The sequence below is a fragment of the Branchiostoma lanceolatum genome, chromosome 12, assembly GCF_035083965.1.
Source record: "Branchiostoma lanceolatum isolate klBraLanc5 chromosome 12, klBraLanc5.hap2, whole genome shotgun sequence".
Taxonomy (NCBI): Eukaryota; Metazoa; Chordata; class Leptocardii; order Amphioxiformes; family Branchiostomatidae; genus Branchiostoma; species Branchiostoma lanceolatum.
The window spans coordinates 15,057,687-15,080,172 of record NC_089733.1 but is presented as its reverse complement, the minus strand read 5'-3'; the positions used below and the strand labels follow the sequence as shown (position 1 = coordinate 15,080,172).

The 22,486-nt window shown below is 42.0% G+C and overlaps 3 protein-coding genes across 3 annotated transcripts; 1 reads left to right on the top strand and 2 right to left on the bottom strand.

The window, feature by feature from the left end:
• The first annotated feature begins 921 nt into the window (after window positions 1–921).
• LOC136446057 (uncharacterized) lies at window positions 922–5,656 on the top strand. Its single transcript, XM_066444331.1, has 6 exons — window positions 922–1,212; window positions 1,467–1,549; window positions 2,097–2,279; window positions 2,820–3,008; window positions 3,884–4,159; window positions 4,876–5,656. The coding sequence occupies exons 1-6, from the start codon at window positions 962–964 to the stop codon at window positions 5,334–5,336; spliced, it is 1,443 nt and encodes a 480-aa protein (XP_066300428.1). The 5' UTR covers window positions 922–961; the 3' UTR covers window positions 5,337–5,656.
• LOC136446058 (tubulin alpha-1C chain-like) lies at window positions 5,385–12,677 on the bottom strand. Its single transcript, XM_066444333.1, has 7 exons — window positions 12,184–12,677; window positions 11,643–11,795; window positions 10,996–11,166; window positions 9,953–10,181; window positions 9,297–9,424; window positions 6,767–6,930; window positions 5,385–6,424 (listed from the first exon to the last, which is right to left on the bottom strand). The coding sequence occupies exons 1-7, from the start codon at window positions 12,556–12,558 to the stop codon at window positions 6,289–6,291; spliced, it is 1,356 nt and encodes a 451-aa protein (XP_066300430.1). The 5' UTR covers window positions 12,559–12,677; the 3' UTR covers window positions 5,385–6,288.
• A 1,116-nt stretch (window positions 12,678–13,793) lies between these two features.
• LOC136446081 (nucleolin-like) lies at window positions 13,794–21,573 on the bottom strand. The gene is made up of 10 exons (XM_066444357.1): window positions 21,153–21,573; window positions 20,895–20,928; window positions 19,850–19,955; window positions 18,872–19,028; window positions 17,911–18,140; window positions 16,902–17,101; window positions 16,486–16,543; window positions 16,004–16,075; window positions 15,676–15,766; window positions 13,794–15,135 (listed from the first exon to the last, which is right to left on the bottom strand). Exons 1-10 carry the CDS (start codon window positions 21,236–21,238, stop codon window positions 14,982–14,984), a joined length of 1,188 nt encoding a protein of 395 aa, XP_066300454.1. The 5' UTR covers window positions 21,239–21,573; the 3' UTR covers window positions 13,794–14,981.
• Window positions 21,574–22,486: the final 913 nt, after the last annotated feature.

The following is a 22,486-nucleotide window of genomic DNA, read 5'->3' as shown; positions in this document are numbered from 1 at the left end:
CACATTCATATTACCTTAGCGTCCTCTAGCGACGAGAGGTAGTGCTACAGTGTTGAATGCAAACGGTCTGACGAAACGTGGGCAGGTAACACATTTGTGGTGTAAACAATCAAATATGGTTATCAGCAGTGCGGCTTTGTGTTTATATATCTATACATGTCCAATACCTTCCTGTGTTTGCATGTGTGTTGCTTACGTACGTATCACCTTAACATTGACCTTAAACTTAATGAGGAAACAATGAATTGCAATGTATTTAGACCGCTCAACCGCAATCTAACACATAGTTAAGGTATATATAAATGCATGTTTTGTGTACTCCAATCCATACCACTATTGTAAAGACATAGAAGCTGACAAGTATAACAAAACGGAAAAATGCAACGCACGAGGCTAATGTTTTACTGCATATTGATATAAAACATTTGATACCATACACTAAAAACATTTATGCTACGACGCTGTTTTGTTCTTTCGTATGTAATGAGGGCCTATGGTGCAAATACAAAATGCGAGAAACAGATCTGCGAGTTTGTTACCATGATTGAATACTCCCTCCAACGTCTAGTATTTGCAAAACTAAAGCAGCAATATGTACAGCATAAGATAGTTGAATAAAGAGAACAAATGTCTGTAGAATCCTTGTTTGACTTCGTACACTTTTTCATCATCTGCAGTTGTGACTAAGATTGAGGTGAGGCGCCCTTGAGACAACGCAACATAGTAAAAAGATGCCTAGTTTTATGTATGTCCGCAAAATGTATGACTGACAAAGTTCGGGGGTATGCACAGATAAATTATGAAGATATTGGCAACAAAGAATGTCGTCATAGAATGAGGTAAGCTGTCGTGCCATTCTCCTGTCAATCAACGTATGATGTCATTTCCTGTGACAGCTCGGATCAGCAACTAACGTTTCGGTACAAATGTCAATGACCTCCCCACGTACGACAATCAGGACATGAGGTTTTCATTAGTCCATTCTTACCGAGAACCCGAGAGGAAGCTTGGCATAGACATGGTTCATGGTGTAACTTCCAAAACAGCCAATGTTGACGTCTTAACTAGTATGTTCGTGGTGCCTGTTGCTGGTTATGCAGCCCTTCACTGTTGGCTAGTGACGATATATATAGGCTGCAGTGGACTGCCAAATAGCCAGATTCAGTCTGCTGTTTCGCCAGAACGACTTGTTCTCTGTGCCTTTACCATGAGGTGAGTATGTGGTTCTGTTTTTTTTGTTGTACTTTGTCTATTACAAAGATATGGTGTGCCGGGTCATGCATACTATGGGTGTGCATCGCTCTCTCAAAGCCATCGCCACAGTTGACCTCTACAAACAGCGATGTTATATACGGTTCGTGTTCAAAGCGTAAATGTCTGCATAAATTCTTAAGAGTTCATTAATGTCCTTTGTGAATGACCAAGTACTAGTTGCCCCTCGTAATAAATCATGCCATTTTTTTCAGGTTCTATATCTTTGCTCTGGTTGTCCTCGGTGTGGTTTTAGCAGTAAACCATGTGGAGTGTCGCAGGAAAAGGAAGAAAAATCGTAAGTTGCCGCCTTTTTACACATTTAACAGGATTGTAAGTCATTGAGTCACGGTATTGTTGTCACCCTGTAGTGCCTAGTGGCACACTTGAAGTCAGCGAGTTTCCTTAGCAGAGTAGTTTTTGCTAGCCCTTCCCTTTGTGCTCAATGCACCTCCTAGAACACGGGACCCCAATCGTACGTCCCTTTCGAAAGACGGGTGCAATCTCAACCGAGATGTCCTGTCCCATAATTTTAACCGGGGTCTCCAAAGTAGCAACTGATTGGAACCAGGTGCTCAACTTTGATGTTGCTTACAGTTACAGGGACATCCTTGATAGCCCCTAACAGGCTCCACAGGTCGCTGGAAAAATAGTAGAAATTTGCCAAATAGACAGATAGCATGCCATACCTTGGTCGCAAGCTCATTTAGCTGACTAACTCCTTTGGTATGTTATCCGTCTATTTGGCCAATTTCTACTATTTTTCCAGCGGCCTTTGGAGCCTGGTAGAGGCTACATCCCTGAGCCAGAGCATGCTTTCTGACTTGCCTGTCTCGTCATTCCAGCGACATGCAGATCCCTGTTGTTGCCGAACACCGTTCGTACCGGCTGCGCGGCCCCCTTCACACGTGGTGTCACCTGTACGTACGAGTGTAAACCCGGATGTGTGAAAATCAGGGGGAGTAAGCGCAGGACATGTAAGACCCGGCCGGCCAGATGGGCAGGCGGGAGAGGGTTGAAATGCTCATGTACGTATCAGAGTTAACTATGGGTCTCTAGTCTGTTCAAAATTTAAGGGGGAATGCATATACCGTACACACACACACACACACACACACACACACACACACACACACACACACACACACACACACACACACACACGCACGCACGCACGCACGCACGCACGCACGCACACATTTGATTAAAGAAAATATATTCTGGATAAGCATGCAGATACTCCTCTTAATTGTAGCATAATGAAACGTACAGTAATTATTGATTTTTATCGAAATTTATCCAGATGTAAAGTTTAAATCGTACTACTCTAATTGCTTAACTGGAAGTTTAACATTCATAAACGTAGTAATCCAAACGATATTCACTTTTCATATGTAGCTTATAGTAATGTGTAATGCATTTATTTTGCAGTAAAGTTTTTTAGAGGTCGCGCTGTTTTCTTTAGTGAGTAGTTTAAGTCATGTCACTGGTTCTGGTCGTGTACGTGTCTTTGGTCATAGCTATTTTCATTGTTGTGAAATGGATTGTTACAAAATCATTTTCCACAGGTAAGCCATGCAGAATCCCCGCCATTCCAAACGCCGGAGCCGCCCCTGCAGGACCATGTTTCAACACGTCGTCTGCAGCCGCAGGCACAACCTGTCCTTTCCTGTGTGACCCAGGTTACACGAGCCTCGCTGGGAACACGGACAGGACCTGTGTGAACGGGCGGTGGACGGGACCAAACGTAGTCTGTGGTAGGAGACATTGTTTTACTTTGAAGTACGATTGAATTTACTAATACAGTCAAACCTGAATTCAGCAACCACTAACGAGACTGAGGAAAAATGGTTGCTGAGGACAGTTCAGGGCGGGTTTAACTGTGTAAAGACTGAACGGGACTGTTTTAATGTGGCTTGTGACTGGAGGTGGTTGCCTGCGCCAGGTGGTTGCCCGACCAAGGTTGACTGTAGCTAGTGTTTCCGTCAATCCATGCAACTTCAGTTTCACTGTCCGCAACATGGCAATTGTGTCGTATTGACGTGAGGTCGAAAGGAAGGACTACGGACACTTTCAGAGCAGATCTGTGGCTGAGCCACATACTAAAAGATTTCTTGCTATTAAAATCCAGCTGTACAAGTTGCACATGTCTTAGAAGAAGCAACTCGTTCAAAAGTAAGAAAACGGTCAGACAATGTCCATATCGTCATTACCTACATGAAAACGGAGATTTTGTAGTAAGTTGGTTGGTCGGTTGGTTGGTTGATTGGTGTTTTTGTTTGTTTGTGCATAGTGGTGTGTGTCCATAGGAAGAGAGAAGTGGTTCTAAAGTTCCGTAATTTGAATGCCAAGCACGTCGACACTAACAGGAAGTTGGGTCAAAAGTGCTAGAAATATCCAAGGAAGGTGGCAGAAAATGGAATTTGGGTCCTGTCCAGAGTTTGCCTAGGCCCATCATACAGTGTTTCATGAATATTTTGCATGAGTATTCAAAACAGCTCAGATACTATTGACGATGAACACGGAAAACCTTCTGAATTAAAACAAGACTGTTACAAAATTCCAAAGATATTTCATGGAGGTATGGTATTTGTTTCATATTTGTAACTTATAACATGCTGTTGCGTTTCAGAGTCGAGTTTCAAGCTGGCAAAGAAGAATCTTCAGTTACGACTCGGAAAAGAGTTGTCTAACGAAGTCGGGCTGAGTGACTTTTGGGGCGCCTTGGACGAATTGAATGACATCGACCCCAACACCATCGTGAGTGGGAACGTCACCGACAAGCTGGCCCTCACCCCACCGCGCTGGAAAATGGTCTACAGCGGGACATCAGACAAACACATACCGCTGTCCTTGTATACACCAGCGTTCGAAGAGTTCGACGCGGAGGAATTTTTCCCACAAAAAAGTAAGTGCGATACCTACTAGTAGCATTTATCGATCTTATCGTTTGCCATTCGTTTGCCAATGACTTTAAGTTGCCAGATACCGACGGTTACGATGTTTTTCATTCAAGATTTACACGTGCGATGATGACGTTAAATCTGGCGCCATTGACGTCATCGTCGTAGGTGATGGACAGCCGAAGAAGAAACGGCTAGTGTGTTTTGAATAGACCAATCAGATAGCCCTGTTCAAATCCGTCAAAAAGTAGCAATGCAAAATAAAAACAGAAGAATGAAAAAATGACGGACATGCGGCCACTCTCCCATCAGCCGGACCGAAATTTACCATGCTATCATTGGTTGAACTGCTAATTGTGATCAATAGTCAGAATCGGTCTAATTCACGGGCCTATGTCTCTAAAGGTCCTGCAAAAGAGCACCAACGGAAAAAAAGCACGCTCATTATGCACTGTTTAGATATTGACTTGCCCTTTCTAATGGTAGAGCAGACCAAACAAAAATAGTAATGTCTATACCATGATAGTTGACCCTTAAGATTAAGGGTACACCAAACGATTTTAGAAAAAAAACACTCTACCTGGCTTTGATGGGTACGCTTTATGATCAGTGTGCCATCTCTGCCAGGTAAGTGTTCATGGCACATCGCCCGGTCTTAGACTGTCCGGGCGCTGGGCGCATGCATCCACCAATAAAACTGAGCGATGTTCTTTCGCCCCAGGTACACTTGCAGGAGACATGTTTATGGATGAATCCTCGGGAACCTCTCCACCGGATGTGGTCACCGAGGACTTCCGCCGGTGGTTCGACTCCCTCCCCAGAACCCTCCAGCTTCAGCATTTTACTGAAGACAAGCCAAACTTCGCGTCCGTGTTCTCATCTTTAGGTCAAGATTACGGTGACTTGTTTGGCGGGTCAGCCGAGGATAACTTCCGTCTGTCCGACTTGAATCGGGTCGACATCAATGATAAGTTCCACATGGAATTGTTTCCGCCCACGGTTAGGTATCAAGATGGCGGGCTTAGCATTGAAGCGGAGTTAGACGTTGGTTTTGACGGTTTTAACGGTGTAGAATTGAGGTCGTTTTGGAGGGAAGGTAGTCTGCAAATCGGCGGTTCGGTCAGTTTCGACCAAAATGGCAACTTCGACACCGCGATTTTCGGATTAAACTGGACATTTTAGGGACCAATTAAACAGTAAGGAGGGAAATCAGCGGACAAGTCTAGCAAAGAAGATAACATTCCATGTTCTGTACTGAAGCAAGTAGAATCCTCGTCATGTTGGAGATTGAATGCACCAGTGATATGAGGTACAATTATTTGATATGAAAACTTTTGTAACTTTCCTGGCTAGCATCGAACATTATTGTTAAAGATTTATCTGCCAATTGCAAGTATCATTTATAAACATAGAACATAGTGTTGCAATGTATGGTCGTTTTCTACTGTGTAAAAGATGCATCTACGTTTTTGGTTTGTGCATTAAATCTGGCTGAAAATGGACATCAGGACTGTAACATTGTTTGGTAATGACATGCCCAAGGTAATAAGTGCCCACGGTAATATCGCAACGTAATCCACAGATGTAAATTCAAGAACTGTATCAATCGCCACATCAAGGACATTCTCCAGCGCCCTAACACGGGATAGCTGCTAGGCATTAAGAAAAAAGCTATCTATAAAAGAATTGCATTTGGTGTCAGCTACTTACTATAACGTTAAGGTGTAAATGTTAATGACCTGCTATAATCCCCTCCCTCCAAACCTACATTAAGGACAGAGGTTTTCATTATCCCATTTCCAGCGAGAACCCGGGCGGAAGCTTGGCGTCGACATGACTCATGGTTTAACTTCCTTTTCAATGCACCTTCCAAAACATCTTAGCCAATACTGACGTCTTAACTGCATCATTTACTACTGCACATGCCATAAATTACATATGTATATATGTACTGAAATTTTATCATGGACAGCGATGGAATTATCATTCGCTAATTGATCATGCGGATTTAGTTTTTAATTTGCATTACTAATAGACTTTCTAGGTAATTAATATAGACGTGCAATTTTCCTATACTTCTAAAGGCCCTCGCCCCGGAGGCGTCACTAAAAAGGACCGTTATTACTATAGCCGTCTAGAATTCCTCTTCATCGCCTTCCTCCTCCCCATCGTAGGAGTCGGTTCCAACCTCTTCGTAGTCCTTCTCCAGGGCAGCCAGGTCTTCCCTCGCCTCAGAGAATTCCCCCTCCTCCATTCCTTCTCCCACGAACCTGTTTTAACGGCAGAATAAGTCGGTTCACAGTTTGAACTGCTCATGAGTGATGTCAAAGGTGAAGACCTCTAAATTGCGTAATTCATGTTTAGCACATGCCCAGACGTGTTTATTTATGTTGATATAGAAATGAAATAAAATGTCTCGGGGGCCTTCAACTTTGACATATCAACAATATTGCATTACAATGCGCATGCGCCGTCCAAATCGTGAACCGGATAATTGCTGAAAACACTAACGAGAATTAGGTGACCATTATACGTCCTAGGTTGAAAGAGTATGAAATAGTACACAGACCATAGGCAAAACCATCATTGTATTGGGATACAATATACATTACCAATGCACGAAGGCACGCTTGGCGTACATCAGGTCAAACTTGTGGTCCAGCCGGGCCCAGGCCTCAGCGATGGCGGTGGTGTTGCTCAACATGCACACGGCACGCTGCACCTTGGCCAGGTCTCCACCAGGCACCACGGTGGGAGGCTGGTAGTTGATTCCAACCTACAGGGAATACAAGAGTTTATAGTAATCTCTCTAACCCGAGACAAGCGTGCCCTAAAAATTAGACTTCATCGCCTTCAGGCCTCTGTCTCCTTCTATGGTCTTACTCTCCCAACTATTTTCTGGGGGCCTTTATATTGAATGCCCTTTACCCTTAATCTGATGATCAGGCGATGTGGGTGCAATGCTAAGATTTGGAAACACACACACACACAGAGGGATAGAAAGAGGGGGAGAGACAGAGACAATCAGACAGAGACAGAGAGTGACAGAGAGACAGAGAGGGGCAAATACAGACAGAGACAGTCAGACAGACAGACATACAGAGACAAACAGAAAGACAGAGAGACAGTCAGACGGAGACAGTCAGACAGTCAGACCAAAGACAACACCTAACTCCACCCTAGGGACTAAGAATGCTGTAAAAAAATTCATTTCAACGTTTTTCTGCATACGGTACTATCTCAAAAGGTCTGAATTCGCCAGACACATCCAACACTGTGATCTACAATAGACCCCTTTCCAAATACCGCGGCCATTTTGAATCTAGCGCGAGAGTGCATAATTCGAGCGCGGGAAAAGTAAACAAACGGTAAGCGGTAAGGCGTCCCCAATAGAAACCAGCGTTGGGTCATCTTCTGCGGCGAGATGTTCTCCTCCTCGGTGAAATCTATCGATATATTTGCATGTCACAAGTAGATAATATTGTTGTGGACACTTGGACTCGATATCGGCTAGTAAAATTGTGAATTTCGGCTACTTTTCCACAGTTCCTGTCGGGCTGTTGAGCGCGCGCTACAGTGAAAAAACTCTAATATGTTTACACCGCGTGCTTGTGGTTTCCCTGATAATGTTAGCTAAAGTCGAGAAAAAATCCCACAACACACACACCTTTCGGACTGGGATCCTTGTAGCTACGTAGATAGAAATACACAGAATTTTACCAGTTGTGACCGTAATTTTGACGATGACAACTTTGCCTGGGAAAACTACGCGCGTTGGGCGCTCGAGAAGGTCGTGTGTTCTGTCAAGCCTTTCTTAACATAGCTTCGTCTGCAGATATTTTATACTTCCACTGGATAAAATCCCCCAAAAAGGTGAAAACGTAGGCTTGAGCTCAAGGTCCTTTTGGTTAGGAATTAAGCAGAGTTTTGGCGTTTTCTGAAATATCAAAACCTAAAGTACGTGAGTAAAGATGGAGTGTTTTCACTATGCGCCGTAATATCTTAAAATTTCCGTCGGATGACATTTCAGAAACGTGAAGATATAGGCTTGAGGGCTCTGCGAGTAGAAATTTGACGGAACTTCGGTGGCTCCTTTGACTTTGACCAAGGAGGTTTTGCTTTGACGATATTTTAGTGCCAAGATTAGCGTGAGGAAGTTCGTTAGTGAAGCAGGGGGCGTATTTTCTTTGTAGCGTTTCATTACATCACTTTTCGCGGAAATATTTTAGACCTCCGCAGGATGAAACCCCACAAAAAAGGAAAATATCGGCCTGAGGTCCTTCAGTCCTCAAGCCAATATTATCTAACTTATTTTTCGGTTCCATCCGGCCAACAGATATCTTGAATATTGCCGCGCAAAATGATTTAAAGAAACGCCACATACAGTGGAAAACACACCTTCACTCAAATACTTAGAGTCCTCAAGACTAAATTCTTGGCATCCGAAAAGATCGTCAAAAAAGCCGCCGGAATTCTGCCAAATTTGAGGACATTGAGCTCAAGCCTATATTTTCACGTTTTTGTAGGATTTCATTTGGCGGAAAGATAGAATATTGCTGAGCGAAGTCGATGTAGCGCTGCACAGAAAACACGACCCTCCCCCAAACTCACTTAATTTCAAGATGATGTTGTCATTGTCACGACAGCCAGGCTCAACAGTTTTATATATATACCTCAACGTAGCTACAAGGGTCACCGTGACCCTTGTACTCTTCGGGCTGGCAGCCCGAAGAGTATATGTTTTGTGGGATTTTTTTCTCGACTCTAGCTAGCATTATTAGGGAAACTACAAGCACGCGGTGTAGACATATTAGCATTCTATCACTGTAGCGCGCGCTCAACAGCCCGGCAGGAACTGTGGAAAAGTAGCCGAAATTCACAATTTTACTAGCCGATATCGAGTCCAAGTGTCCACAACAATATTATCTACTTGTGCCATGCAAATATATCGATGGATTTCACCGAAGAGGAGAACACCTCGCCGCAGAAGATGACTCAACACTGCTTTCTATTGGGGACGCCATAGCAAAGCTTTACCGCTTACCGTTTGTTTACTTTTCCCGCGTTCGAATTATGCGCGCTCGCGCTAGATTCAAAATGGCCGCGGTATTTGGAAAGGGGTCTATTCAAATCAACACGAACCTTAAATCCAGTTGGGCACCAGTCCACAAACTGAATGGTCCGCTTAGTCTTGATGTTCGCGATGGCGGTATTCACGTTCTTGGGCACGACGTCACCGCGGTACAGCAGGCAGCACGCCATGTACTTCCCTGGGAACATGGAATAAGCGTATTCATGGGCCCAACTGCGCATGCGCGGGGTCAAAGGTGAAGGACCCAGCAACGTTGTAAACAGCTATTGTCTCGACTTTGCCTAATACGTTTCCAAACGTGCTTGTTGATGTCGAAGAGGGCTTCAACTTCGACGACCCACAATACATTACAAAGCGCATGCGCATTTGGATCGGCGAACACGCTTATAAGCTTATTATGAAATTTGTGAAGCAGATTGTCTCAAAATTTCCTTCCATGAGAGCACAAATGTGAACGTTTGTGAGTTTGTCGTGTATAAATCATCAATGCCATCAATACCTAATAGTAGGGCCTAAGACTTTGACATATCAGCTTGCGCTTTACGTATGCTGTGTGCCCGTGTCTGTCATTGGATATTTGCAGGATTTACCGCTAAAGATAGGAGGAGAGAGATAGAGTGAGTTTTAAAGTCTAGCAATCTTGGTTTATTTTTATTTTTTTGTTTTTTTTTTGTATTGTCTGTTTTATGGTTGTGCTGGTACTTACCATGGCGAGGGTCGCACTTGACCATCTGGTTGCCCGGTTCAAAACAAGCGGCAGTGATCTCCCCAACATCGAGCTGTTCATGGTAGGCTCGCTCGGCCGAGATGATGGGGGCGTACGTGGCGAGCGGGAAGTGGATGCGGGGATACGGCACCAGGTTGGTCTGAAACTCCGTCAGATCCACATTCAGTGCGCCGTCGAACCGCAAGGAGGCGGTGATGGACGAGACCACCTTGTAAGTGGAGATATATCCAAATATTTTGATTTACGTAATTCACTATACTCAATGCTATCGTTGGACTTACCAGGATTTATCTCAATGGACTTAAATAGCAAATTTAAGTACATAATGACATGTGACAACCCATGCATGGTATACATTGGGAAATATATCAAAGAATGTCTAGACGTAAGAAACTCCTCCAATAATTGTAAAATCCCATTGTCATCCCATACTACTACACCATATTGTATAAGATAGACTAGTACACCATATTGTATAAGATAGACGGATTAGCCTAGTAGAATGTTATCTATGTACCAGCGAATGCCATACTCTGTACCTTGTACAATTGTTGAGCAATAAAGTTATTATTATTATTATAATAACTTTATTGCACAGCAAGTGTACAAGGTACAAGGTATGACATCTACTGGTACTTAACTACAGTTCTATAAGGCATACCTAATACAAGAGCGCATAGTATGGAATGAGTTTTAACAATCATTGAAATAATTTCTAACGGCTAGATACATGTGTAACAGGTTTAGTAAGTGTTCTAGTGTTACTGTGAGTGTAGATATATGTGTTAATAGTTTTATTTTTCCGAAACGTGTTTCCAATATGTATGTTTAAGCTATGTATTGTACATATTTCACTGTAACGTTATATGTCACACACATATTAGTTTTATTAGTTATGCAAATTATATATGTTCAATAAAGGTATTTCGTTTCATTATTACGACTCCAGGAAGATTAGTAAAGCCTGCATCATGTACTCACTAATGGAGATCCTTCAAGTAAACAAAAGAATAAAGAAAGACCTGTCCGATGATTCGGTTGAGGTTGGTGTAGGAGGGACGCTCGACACCCAGGTTTGTGCGGCAAATGTCGTAAAGCGCCTCGTTATCGACCATGAAGGAACAGTCGGAGTGCTCCAGGGTGGTGTGAGTGGACAGGATGGAGTTATACGGCTCGACCACTGCAGTGGATACCTACAGGTACATACAATAGGAGGCAACAAGTCAGATGCGCATGTGCCTAGTTCTATTGTAAATCTTGAAATCTTCGCAGTGGTTTTATATTCGCGGTAGCCTCTTAACTGTGACCTTAATTGAAAAAGTGTCCTCTCCAATCCTAGGAAAAGTCTGATTGCCAGCTGAGAGCAGATACGGTATTGGAGCTTGGGTATTGGTATTGATAAAAACGTTGGCAGCACAACCGAGAGCGACTGCTATCCATTGCTACAACACCCTTGCAACCTATACTGAAGCACAATTCTGACTGTTTTTAAGGGAATTTTTAGATCTACGGACTCTAATCGGTATCTATACTGGCAGAATCGGCGATTCCATCAGATTGCAATCTCCACCCAGACATAAATGTACAGTATACATGTATATATTTGATGATCTTTTACAACAACTACGATAATTGCCCACAAGTGATACGTAAGTATACGTCTACCAACCTGGGGGGCAGGATAGATGGAAAACTGCAGTTTGGACTTCTTGCCGTACTCCACCGACAGCCTCTCCATCAGGAGCGCAGTGAACCCTGACCCCGTGCCGCCGCCGAAGCTGTGGTGAATCAGGAAACCCTGAAGACCGGTGCAGTTCTCCGTCTGATGGAAAATATGTACAAGATTATTGCAAACATATGCACGTGGGCTAATTACAAATAAACTGCGTGTTAAAGTTTCAACCCAACCCCGCTAGAGTCCGCTCCAGGGGCGTCGCCAAAGAATCTGTCTGATTGAAAATATACAAATTCTATCGCAAACGCATGCTCGAGGGCTACTTGCAAGTACAAACAACACATATGATAATACATAAGAGCTACATCCAATATTATGCTACGTTCTAACTCTATTTGCATAATTAATGAGATACAATAAGTTTACAACCACTCTATATTTCATAGAGGTATGATATCTTCAAACTCGTGTTAATGTTTCAACCCGACCCCACAGAGGCGTCGCCAAAAAATCCACCAATAAAAGACACACCCACCAATTTTCGGACTCGATCCACTGTCTGGTCGATGATCTCCTTCCCGATGGTGTAGTGCCCCCGCGCGTAGTTATTAGCGGCGTCTTCCTTCCCAGAGATGAGCTGCTCCGGGTGGAAGAGTTGTGAGTACGTTCCCGATCGGATCTCGTCGATCACGGTGGGCTCCAGGTCGACGAAAACGGCCCTGGGTACGTGCTTGCCCCCGCCCGTCTCGCTGAAGAACGTGTTGAACGAGTCGTTCTCGACGCCTACGGACTGGTCTGTGGGCATCCTTCCGTCCGGCTGTATGCCGTGTTCCAGGCAGTACAGCTCCCAACAGGCGTTACCGATCTGCACGCCCGCCTGGCCGATATGTAGGGACACACACTCGCGCATTGCTGAGGAAGTCGGCGGACACTTTAAGATGAACTAAAGAAATCTTAACATGCGACGTGTCAGGACGACAACTGACTCGAGTCTGGGAACACCCAACGTAATGTTCCTGAAGTAATTACCTTCCCGCCCAACCACGTCACACACCTAGCCTTAGGCCATGATTGACCTCCAACTACAGAATCTCTACAATGCAATTGTGCAAACCCGGCCGCTGCTTGGCCATATAGATCAAATTTCGTGGATCCATGGGCCGGAGTTCGATCCTAGGGTTGGCCCCAGCTCGGACATGTTGTACGGGATTGCATTCGTCATTTAGGATGGTGACATAAAGTTGGCGGCCTCGGCCCGTGTATGAACGGGCATTAGGCGTTAGCATCAACTTGCACGTATTCAACGGTATTGACTGAAGGACGCAATACACTTATCAACAAGAGCAAAGTGTGATTGGTTGTCGCGAGCCGTCCCGTTGAACGAATAGCCCTGGGGTCACTATATCTAGGAATGTAGTTGCATTTCATTTCTGGGCTACAACTAGCATTCTCACACGCAGAGCCGTCAAGCGGCCATTTATGCATTGAGTCGAGACCACATGGCCGCGGGAAGGGTCTGTGAAGGAGAACTAGAGGTCTTCAGTTCTTGCAAACACAATATTCTTTTTCCAAAAGGTATACAGTACAGTAGATGTACTGTATACATTTGTAAAGAGAACATTGTATTTGTAAGTACAGTTTATCCATCGCTTCACTCTTTTCTTTACCACTGGCTTTCAAGATGGACGCCTCCGTCTGGCTTGATTATACCGTAAAATCACCTTCTCTCAGAAGGACATCCTTTGAAAATAGGCTAACTTGTAAGTTGTAACATACTGGATGACTGAATAGAAACAGGCCGCGAAGTGCGCACGACACTGTTGGTGCGGCGTTTTGAGATTGATTCAGCTGCAGTGCACGACCAAACTGCTAGGTGTTGCTTCTTGCGACCTCACATAAAAAACATTGTGTACATCAGGGATTACATGTGATCCTAGTCCAATTGAATTCATCATTTTAACCCCATTTCAAACTAGAGTAAAGGGGGGAAACGTTTGAGGACAGGCATGAAGAGAGTTTTTTTCAAAGCTGTGAAATGATATGATTTTGATTTCAAAAAGATATGCTATTTCCTTTAGAAAATTGTTTTGATAACCCTTTGCTACATGTACAAAATACTTACAAACAAATGAAGCAGAAATGCAATACCAGAAAACATTTTATACTCAACTGACTAAGCTTACCATACACTTGACACAAATGCAATACACATATATATATCTACATCTTTATACAAAATCCACAAAATTTATAGTCTAAGGACAAAGAATCCCTGAAAATGCAGGTATTTTTAGGCAAAAGTCCAATATAGAACTTTTCCTCTATTTTCAAAATGACCTGCAAAAGTTTTACAATTCCATGGTACTCATTATTGGACTGTGAGAAGTCAAATCATAGAAAAAAAGAAATTGTAGTAAATCGGAACTGTTTCCAGGACCCATCCCGGAACAGAAACTTGCTTGTTGGGACGGACAAAAATTTCACCCCATCCATTCAAAAAATCTGAACTTCATGACATCAAACTGATGAAAAATGACAGATTTAAGAAAACATGTACAATGAACACCATGGGCTCCCAAACAATGAGTGTAACAGAAACACATCAAAGCTGCAGACCATATTGTACTGTCCTGAAGCACATGCATGTATATTGTAATGGAAAATGTAGAGCAGGCTTATTTCCTGTATTGTTAGAAAAACAGCTAATCAGTTGTAAAGGCCCATAGAAGGGGGCTCAGTACATTTTTGCACAAAATGGTTACAAAGAAGACTTAAGACCTTAAATGGTATAAATTTGGTAACAAATTTAACGTTAGTCCTTCTTGAAGAAACTGTTCCCATGGAAAGTTTTGAAAAGAAATCTGAATTCTTTATGATGAACTGTTGATCTATAATAGAATACAACTTTAGCAGCAATGCCTGGGCATTTAATAAGAAATACAATTTCTTTATGACATATCTCCTTTCAACTTAAGCCCTTATGGGACTGATATGATAGTATTACAAGGGAATGTATTCTCTATAATTTAGCAAAATCGGGGTCATTGTAGACATGTCAATTAAAAGTACAATGATAATTTCTCTACATTATCAAATGATACACAATCATATAGCCCTCAACTTCTTTCTCATACATTCATGTAGTTGAGAGCATAAACAAAACAATAACTGTACACAGTAGAAATGTATACACCCAAGAATTGATATACCTGCATTTTTGTACATTTAAAGTTTGTATGTAACTCAGATGACACTCCAAACTGCAATGTACTTCTTAGACACTTTTCAGCTATAATTTTCTATGAATTACACCAGCAACTTTTTCTAGCTGTATCAATTAGTGAGGAAAGTTGGGGGATATTTGCTGGTTGATGCAGTGGGCTGGCTGTTGTCTGCTTTCTTTTCGGAACCAGCTTCCGTCTCTTTGTTCTTCTTCTCTGTGTTTTCCTCTTCTTCCTCATCCTCTTCTTCTTCTGATGATGATGTACTAATTGGGAAAACGAACACATTTAAGACTTTGATTTTGCTTGAAAAGATTTTACTTCCCCATGAACTAGTAGCCTCTTCCATTGACCCCATGACCTGGACTGTCATCTGCACATTTCTTGTACAGCAGCAATTAGCATTTTCTCAAGTATCCTTTATGTCACACCTAGACTGTGATAATGTTCAATCGGGTACATTATGTGTGGGGGTCACAACATCAGTAATAGCTGCCTGTGTCCCACGTGTATTGCACTGTTGCAATTCCAATAAATCCAAATGTTCAATTTGGGTGTTCTGGACTGGTCTGTATTTTACGGTATCCCACAGGCTTCTACTTCTATCCATAGACTGGCTTCCATAGAATAATTTGAAAGCGATTTGTGTGTGCAGCTGAAGAAAATGTAAATACCAGCAGTCAGACTGGTACCTTGGGTGATATGGAATACACAGTGTTCCATCCTCTTCAATGTATTTATAACCTCATTGGTTAAGGAAGTGAAACTGCCATGAGTATAAAATAGATATTTGGAGCTTACAATACCTTTCATCATCATCATCATCATCATCATCATCATCGTCATCATCATCAGTCGATCCTTCACTGCTGCTGCTCTCCTCTTCAGCTTCAGCTTCTGGAAGGACATTTGGAGGACAAAAGTTAAATGTATACTATTAATAACTGTATTCAGACTTCATTGTGATGATGAAGTTCTCAAGTAATTTCATAGCATTTAGTAACATTTTCTATGGATCTTGTATCATTATCCTCTTTTAACCTCTAAAGGAGAAGTCATAAAGATAATTTCAAACTTATCAACTTTGTAAGACTTGCCAAAGTTCAACATCCATTGAGGTAAAAGTCACCCCACCTTGTTGTAGTCTCTCTTCTATCAAAGGTTTGAACTGCAGAGCTTCTGGGTTTTCTGGTTCATAGATGAGAACTGAGAAATCAAAAGATATATAAAATATTCAAAACACGTATTATTTGAAGATCTTTACATTCAATATACACATAACATCTACTAATATAATTCCACCAAGGTACAGAATTCCGTCATCCCTGAAAAGATACGTACAAAAAGATCTCCAGTATGATGTACTCCTGCAGGCTGCATATCTAAACTCACTCTGCACACAAATAAGCAACTCTTTGGCTCTCTGCCAACCATTTATCAGTAGTGCGACGACGCCGGCTCGCCCTGGCAGGGCATGTTGTTTGGTTATACTAGCTAGACAGATACAGAAGTTGTTTTGCTGTGCCGAAGGGCGGTTATACTGGCTCTACAGATACATTAGGATTACCGACACAATGACAGGTACATGTAAAGAGAAAAATGAGGAAATGACTCACTCATCTGGCATAGCTTCTGTGCTGTCTCGTACTCTTCCTTCATGACCGACTCCAGGAACTACAGAACAGAGCAGAACAATCTTCACATCAACAAGTCAACATTCATGTAGCGCAAGATCAACTTTCTATCTACATTGTTTTGGACAGACATTATTTTCCAGTTTTGTAACACTGTTAAATGTATTTACTCCCACTGATGTTTTATCTTATGGTAGAAGGAAAAGGATGTTTTGAGGGTGTTTAATAGTTTCACAGATGAAACAATTCTGTAGTACAGAAGAAATACAAAAGCTAAACATGTATTTGCAGTGTCATGATTTTGCAGTAAGAAGTCACAGCGAAAACCACGAAAATAAAACCATTGCAAAGATTACAAGAATCGAGCAGACAAAATCTGTTGTAAGGACTCAGCAAACCTCTCCAAGGAGTTCAAATGGTGCCTTGATTTCATCATCACTTTCATCATCATCATCTTCATCATCTTCATCATCACTGTCATCACTTCCCTCCTCCTCATCATCATCCTCCTCTTGCTCTGGTCCAGCGGAGGGAACCTGTGGCCCGCCTGCCTCACCTGGGGCATTGTTGGAAGGGTCTTCGCCTGGCTGTATTGGGACTAAAAGTATGATATACAAGTTTACACTTCTGCGGTCTACAACAACTGATTGTGTCACAGGGGGTGATGAATCCTTTCTGTCAACATTCAAAGGTGTTTGTTTCAATAGTGTGTGAGTGAGTGAGTGAGTGAGTGAGTGAGTGAGTGAGTGAGTGAGTGAGTGAGTGAGTGAGTGAGTGAGTGAGTGAGTGAGTGAGTTTGATGCATTTGAATCCGGTGAGTGAGTGAGTGAGTGAGTGAGTGAGTGAGTGAGTGAGTGAGTGAGTGAGTGAGTGAGTGAGTGAGTGATGCGTTTGAATGTGCACATGTTAATGCAAATTCTGTTCTTCATTCAAATGTTGGCAGAAATGATGATGATGATGAAATGATAAATCATTTCATCATCATCATCATTTCTGCCAACATTTGAATGAAGAACAGTGATGCCAGCAGAGTTTTGTGACCTGCAGGAGTGAAGAAGCCTTGATATAAAAGTATTGCTTTCAGAAACAGTATACATGTGCTCATTAACCTTCTCCCTGCTGCCTAACTCTGTTAGTAACAGGGAATTGGGTGCCAAACAGCCACTTCAGTGTGCTAAAGGTTAGTCAAATACAAATGTAGATACAATAAACAAATTCCATAACCTTCTAGATGGACCGAAAACAGTATTCTTCTCGTCAAATTTGCTCCAGATTTTTGCCCAAGTCAACATAATATCTTTCCTTTTCTCAATTCTACTGTTGCTCCTTTAACTGTTTAAGTTCACAGGACATTTGCATCAACTATTTTTCAACAATAAAACAAATCCCCAATGGTGTCTTTCTTACCTTCTCTATCAGACTTTCCTTGAGATGTATCCTTACATGCTCTTCTCCTCCCTTCTTCCAGCTCCAACCTCTCTAGCCTCTGCTTCATTTCCTCCTCCCCTCCACCCTGCTGACCCCTCCCTCTGTCAGAGACACCCGTAGCTGCCGGTACCGGACTGGCTGTCTGCTGTGTTCTGTTGGGCAGTTTTGGGGATGACTCTCTTTTGGGGCTGGGCAGCAAAATGCCATTGCTGTCGGGGAAAAAACACAGAAAAAATTACAACTAAATATTCTTGTACATGTATGTCTTGTTTAATTGTAGTTCATTAACTGTGCAAAAAAGGTTTTGATTAACATAACATGTGTCCATTGATCACTTCCATATGACTGACAGGCATAAGTGAAAATAGATGACTGCAAAAAACAGAGACAGACAGACCAAACACAGTACCTCCCCATAAACCAGTAGCCTCTTCCACTGACCTGGACTGTCTGTCATGTCTTATTCATGATTACCACCTCTGTTGCAAACTCTACGTCCTCTCTCTCCTGCAAGTCTGACCTTTGCAATGACACCATCTTCCCACACACTTCCTACCACTCTACTGACAGTGAGTGTATGTAAATAACTAAGAACATACAAGAACATAACATACACACACAAGACAAAAAGCTCTGTATCATGTACACACAAAAAAAAGCCCCCTTTTCTTAATCTATGGAGCAGACCTGTCCTTCCATCCATCCCAGGACAGAAATTTGCTTCTTGGATCTTGTATTCATGACATGAAATTGATGAAAATGCATTTTTGTAGGCTTAAATTAGTTGAAATGACAGATTTAACAACGAAAATCAAAAGATTGGCTCTCAAACAATAAGAGGGACAGAAAAAAATTTAAAGCTGGAGACAGCCCTGCTATGGAGCCACAAAGATTGCCAGATTTGCTATAAAATAAAAACTAGTCTGAAGGCAGTACTCACACTTCTGGTTTCTTCCTGGCAACCTTTAGAGACACCTGTTTGTTAGGTGTGTACGGTCTCCTCCCTCCACTACCTGGTCTGGTGTCACCTGCCTCAGGTGTGTAGGGTCTGGTCTCACCTGATCTGGGTTCACCTGGGCTGTCCAGTACCTCAAGTGCTGGGAGATAGATTGAGAAGAAAACACTCTTTTGTCAAGACACATGTAGATTCAAAGGAAAGTTATAGTTATAACTTAAAGTAACTTATAACAGCTGAAACAATTACTGATTGAGAGGTGGTATACTATTGGTTCAAGTGGCAGAATCTGTGGGAATCAAACCAACTCCCCACCCCTCATCAATAGAAAACATTGACTACGGTATGGTAGACAACGTTCAGGGTTGGGGGTAGACAAGTCAAGTAGCATACTTCCCTGATCTCCCAGTTCCTTTTGGTCTTTCACGGCTTCTTTTCCCTTTTGGGGGCTTCCATTATTACACTAGTCTGGAGGCTATGATATCAGGATGTCTGATGCAATGAGCAGCTGGTTTCAATCTTCTGGTTTTTATTTTCTCAGAGACTGGTGGAAGGTCTTTATATGGCTGTTCGTTGGTGAGTTTTGCTCCAAGGAGATGTTAAGACACATGAACTAGTACATACATCATCTTCTTTCGGGAAAGGCAGCCGCCTTCAACTTGCTAAAGATTGCAAGTATGCTACTAGTACGGAACGTTATAAGCTAGTAATACTATCCAACAGCTTTATTTAAGTGCTGTCATGCTATTTATATGCTAAAGTTATCGATATGAATAGTAATGCTAGAACATGTATTTAATTTAGTTATCTATACACTTGCACCACTACTTGTAAATCATAGTACCTTGAAAAAACTTGAAAATGTACAAAATAGCTCTGGTTGACACTTATGTTTATTATACTGTGGAAATGAAAATAAAGATGATGAAAAGCTAGTAATAAATGCCCACCAAACCAACTCACCTGATCGCCTGCCTGATGACCCGGCGCTGTTGACTCTTCTCTCCCCCTCCTCGTGGTCTGATGACAGGACCTCCAGACTGCTTCTCCTCATCTCTAGACTAAAACTCTGCGGACACACATAAGGTGATTTTGTGGTTAGGGTTATACATAAATCTAAAAGTTCTGGGTTTGAACCCCTAGCAGGTCCAAACGCAATACCCTTGGGACAGGCACTTTATACGCCAATGTCCCCACTCAACTCTTGTGAAAATAAGTAACTAGCTTCAGTTAGGGACTTCTTCTTGGATCCACAATTATTTTAACAAAAAGAGTGGGGGTCTATATATATCCAAGTGTGCATTAAACCTTATGATCTAGTTTTACACATCTTGTACAAAACTGGTGCAATATGCCTAAAGGTTATACGGTTTATTACTACTTATACAAACGGAACAAAGGATACACAACAGGGCTCGAAATTCAGTTTTGGGAATAGGTGCACTGGTGCACCCAACCTAAAAAATTGGGTGCACCAAAAAATTTTTGGGTGCACCACATTAAATAAAGTACAATGTAACTATTAGTTTTGAATCTTTCAAAATCCAAATTAACTCAAATTCTAACACCAAAATCTTAAACAAGTACTACAACAAAGATTTTATCATTTTCTTTCACTAAGATGTCAAGAATATGCTGTCTACTAGTGTGCAGTGATACCTTTACACATTAAACCGTACAAAAATATTTGGGTGCACCAGTGCACCCACAGTAAAAAATTAGGTGCACAGCTCCAAAATTGGGTGCACTGGGTGCACATGCACCCAGTATTTCGAGCCCTGCACAAAGTACAAGGGTCAGATCATTCTCTATTGGTGTACAAATTCCTTAAGTATTGAAGGTTGTAATTCTACCAAGCAAGCAAATTGCTACTTAGACAGAGTCAGTTAGCGAATGGTAGTTGAATGACTCGAGAACAAAATATCTGATATCTGACTATGACTCCTTAGAATTATATCATTAAGCTAAAAATTGATGAATTGATAAAGAAATAAAATACTGATCTTACCTTTGTGATTGACCTCCTGCCTGATGAAGGTGGCCTGGATTAAACAACAACAACAACATTAAACAAAAATGAAACAGTTGAAAGTGGGACAACTTGGTAACACAGAGCTGAACATCACAGAAAATACCATTTATATCGCTAACTATAGTTGATACGAATATACAAGTTTGAGATTAAAACATACTAATGACTGCATAGACTTACAAGTTATGTAAATCATACCAAACATGAGTTGCAAAGACCATATTTGTGCCATACCTTGCTGCTGAGTCCGGCGACACTGATCTGCCGGGGTCCAGAACTGTCATGGTCCCGGGGGTCCGGGCTCGGACTCCTGAAGCCATGTTTTCGTTACTAGATCCACAAATCTTCCTCCTGTTCGCTTGTAAACAGTTGTGACACCTGTACGGTTGGGGAGGGGGGCAGGTTTGGAACTCGGCTTCGACGCACGGAAAAATGTCTGCGTCGAAATAAAGCTAAACCTACGCTCTGTCCTGGCAGTAGGAAAGATTTAGACTTGGCTGATACACATTTCAGCGAAACAAAGAGAGAAATCACTGGTTGTTCAAGAAACGGGTGGAAACGGGACGCCGAAAATCACCATAGAAACATGCATGAAATTTGAAGTTTCTTGTTTGGTCACCTGACTTGCTAGAAATAGCTAGCGACGCATTCGTGTCTCGATTCGCATGAATGTTGTTTCGTGACTAGTCAGAAGCGGCGGCTAGCGGAATAGTTCTAAAGTACACCTCTTGAACAGAAGCGGCGGTGACTCTTCTATACTCCTACATTTATGTTCATGGATATGCGTAGAGTAGAATTAATAGGTAATGAATTGGGAAATTGGAAAGATAGAAACTGGGAAAATTATTTATTTTTTGATGAAATGAAAATGTTCCTTACTGCCTTGTATCTTGTATACTAAACGTTCACGTTAGTATTAGTTGATACAGTATGATAGTGCACAAAGATTCTTGTGTGCAAAAAAAACTTATTTCAGAGATGTTATAACCAAGGAGGTTAACATGTTATAGCATATTCTGTATCAATATGTAAAGCTTATTTGCTACAATAAAAATCATATGGTATTCCACTTTGTTGAATATCTGCACAACAATTTCCTCGGGAAGTAGATCAAGTTGTCCTGGGCCTTGTCATCGTCGATCGAATTGTATACAATAACACAGATTTTTTTTAGGAATAAGATATTGTAATCATGGTGTCCGAACGGAGGCTCTTAAGGCTTGATCATTCTCACAAACCTCCCCTTCTGGATGGGCTATCAAACAGTTCATAATAAGGCTAACTTGTGTAACGTTATATTGTAATACTGTATGTTATACATGTATCATCAAGGACGTAATGCCTTAGGGGCCGGCGAAAGGTAGCCTCCGTTGCAGACTCCTTCCGGCTGTCAGTTTATTTTTCAAGTTACCGTTTTCTTATTTACTATTACATTTTTTTTTTCTTATTGCTGGCCCGGATTAATGTGAAAGAGAAAATGTAATAGTAAATTAGAAAACGCGTACGGTAACTTGAAAAAGAAATCAGCCGGAAGGAGCCTGCAACGGAGGCTAGGAGAAAGATAGCCT

Coding starts and splice junctions, on each gene's coding strand:
- LOC136446057 (XM_066444331.1), top strand. CDS start 962: ATGAGGTTTTCATTAGTCCATTCTTACCGAGAACCCGAGAGGAAGCTT. Junction 1,213..1,466: donor CTCTGTGCCTTTACCATGAG/GTGAGTATGTGG, acceptor CATTTTTTTCAG/GTTCTATATCTTTGCTCTGG. Junction 2,280..2,819: donor GAGAGGGTTGAAATGCTCAT/GTACGTATCAGA, acceptor CATTTTCCACAG/GTAAGCCATGCAGAATCCCC.
- LOC136446081 (XM_066444357.1), bottom strand. CDS start 21,238: ATGGCTTCAGGAGTCCGAGCCCGGACCCCCGGGACCATGACAGTTCTG. Junction 19,956..20,894: donor GCAGGAGGTCAATCACAAAG/GTAAGATCAGTA, acceptor GTGTGTCCGCAG/AGTTTTAGTCTAGAGATGAG. Junction 18,141..18,871: donor GCCAGGAAGAAACCAGAAGT/GTGAGTACTGCC, acceptor TTTCCCCGACAG/CAATGGCATTTTGCTGCCCA.
- LOC136446058 (XM_066444333.1), bottom strand. CDS start 12,558: ATGCGCGAGTGTGTGTCCCTACATATCGGCCAGGCGGGCGTGCAGATC. Junction 10,182..10,995: donor TCAACCGAATCATCGGACAG/GTCTTTCTTTAT, acceptor TCCACTTACAAG/GTGGTCTCGTCCATCACCGC. Junction 6,425..6,766: donor AAGCGTGCCTTCGTGCATTG/GTAATGTATATT, acceptor CCGTTAAAACAG/GTTCGTGGGAGAAGGAATGG.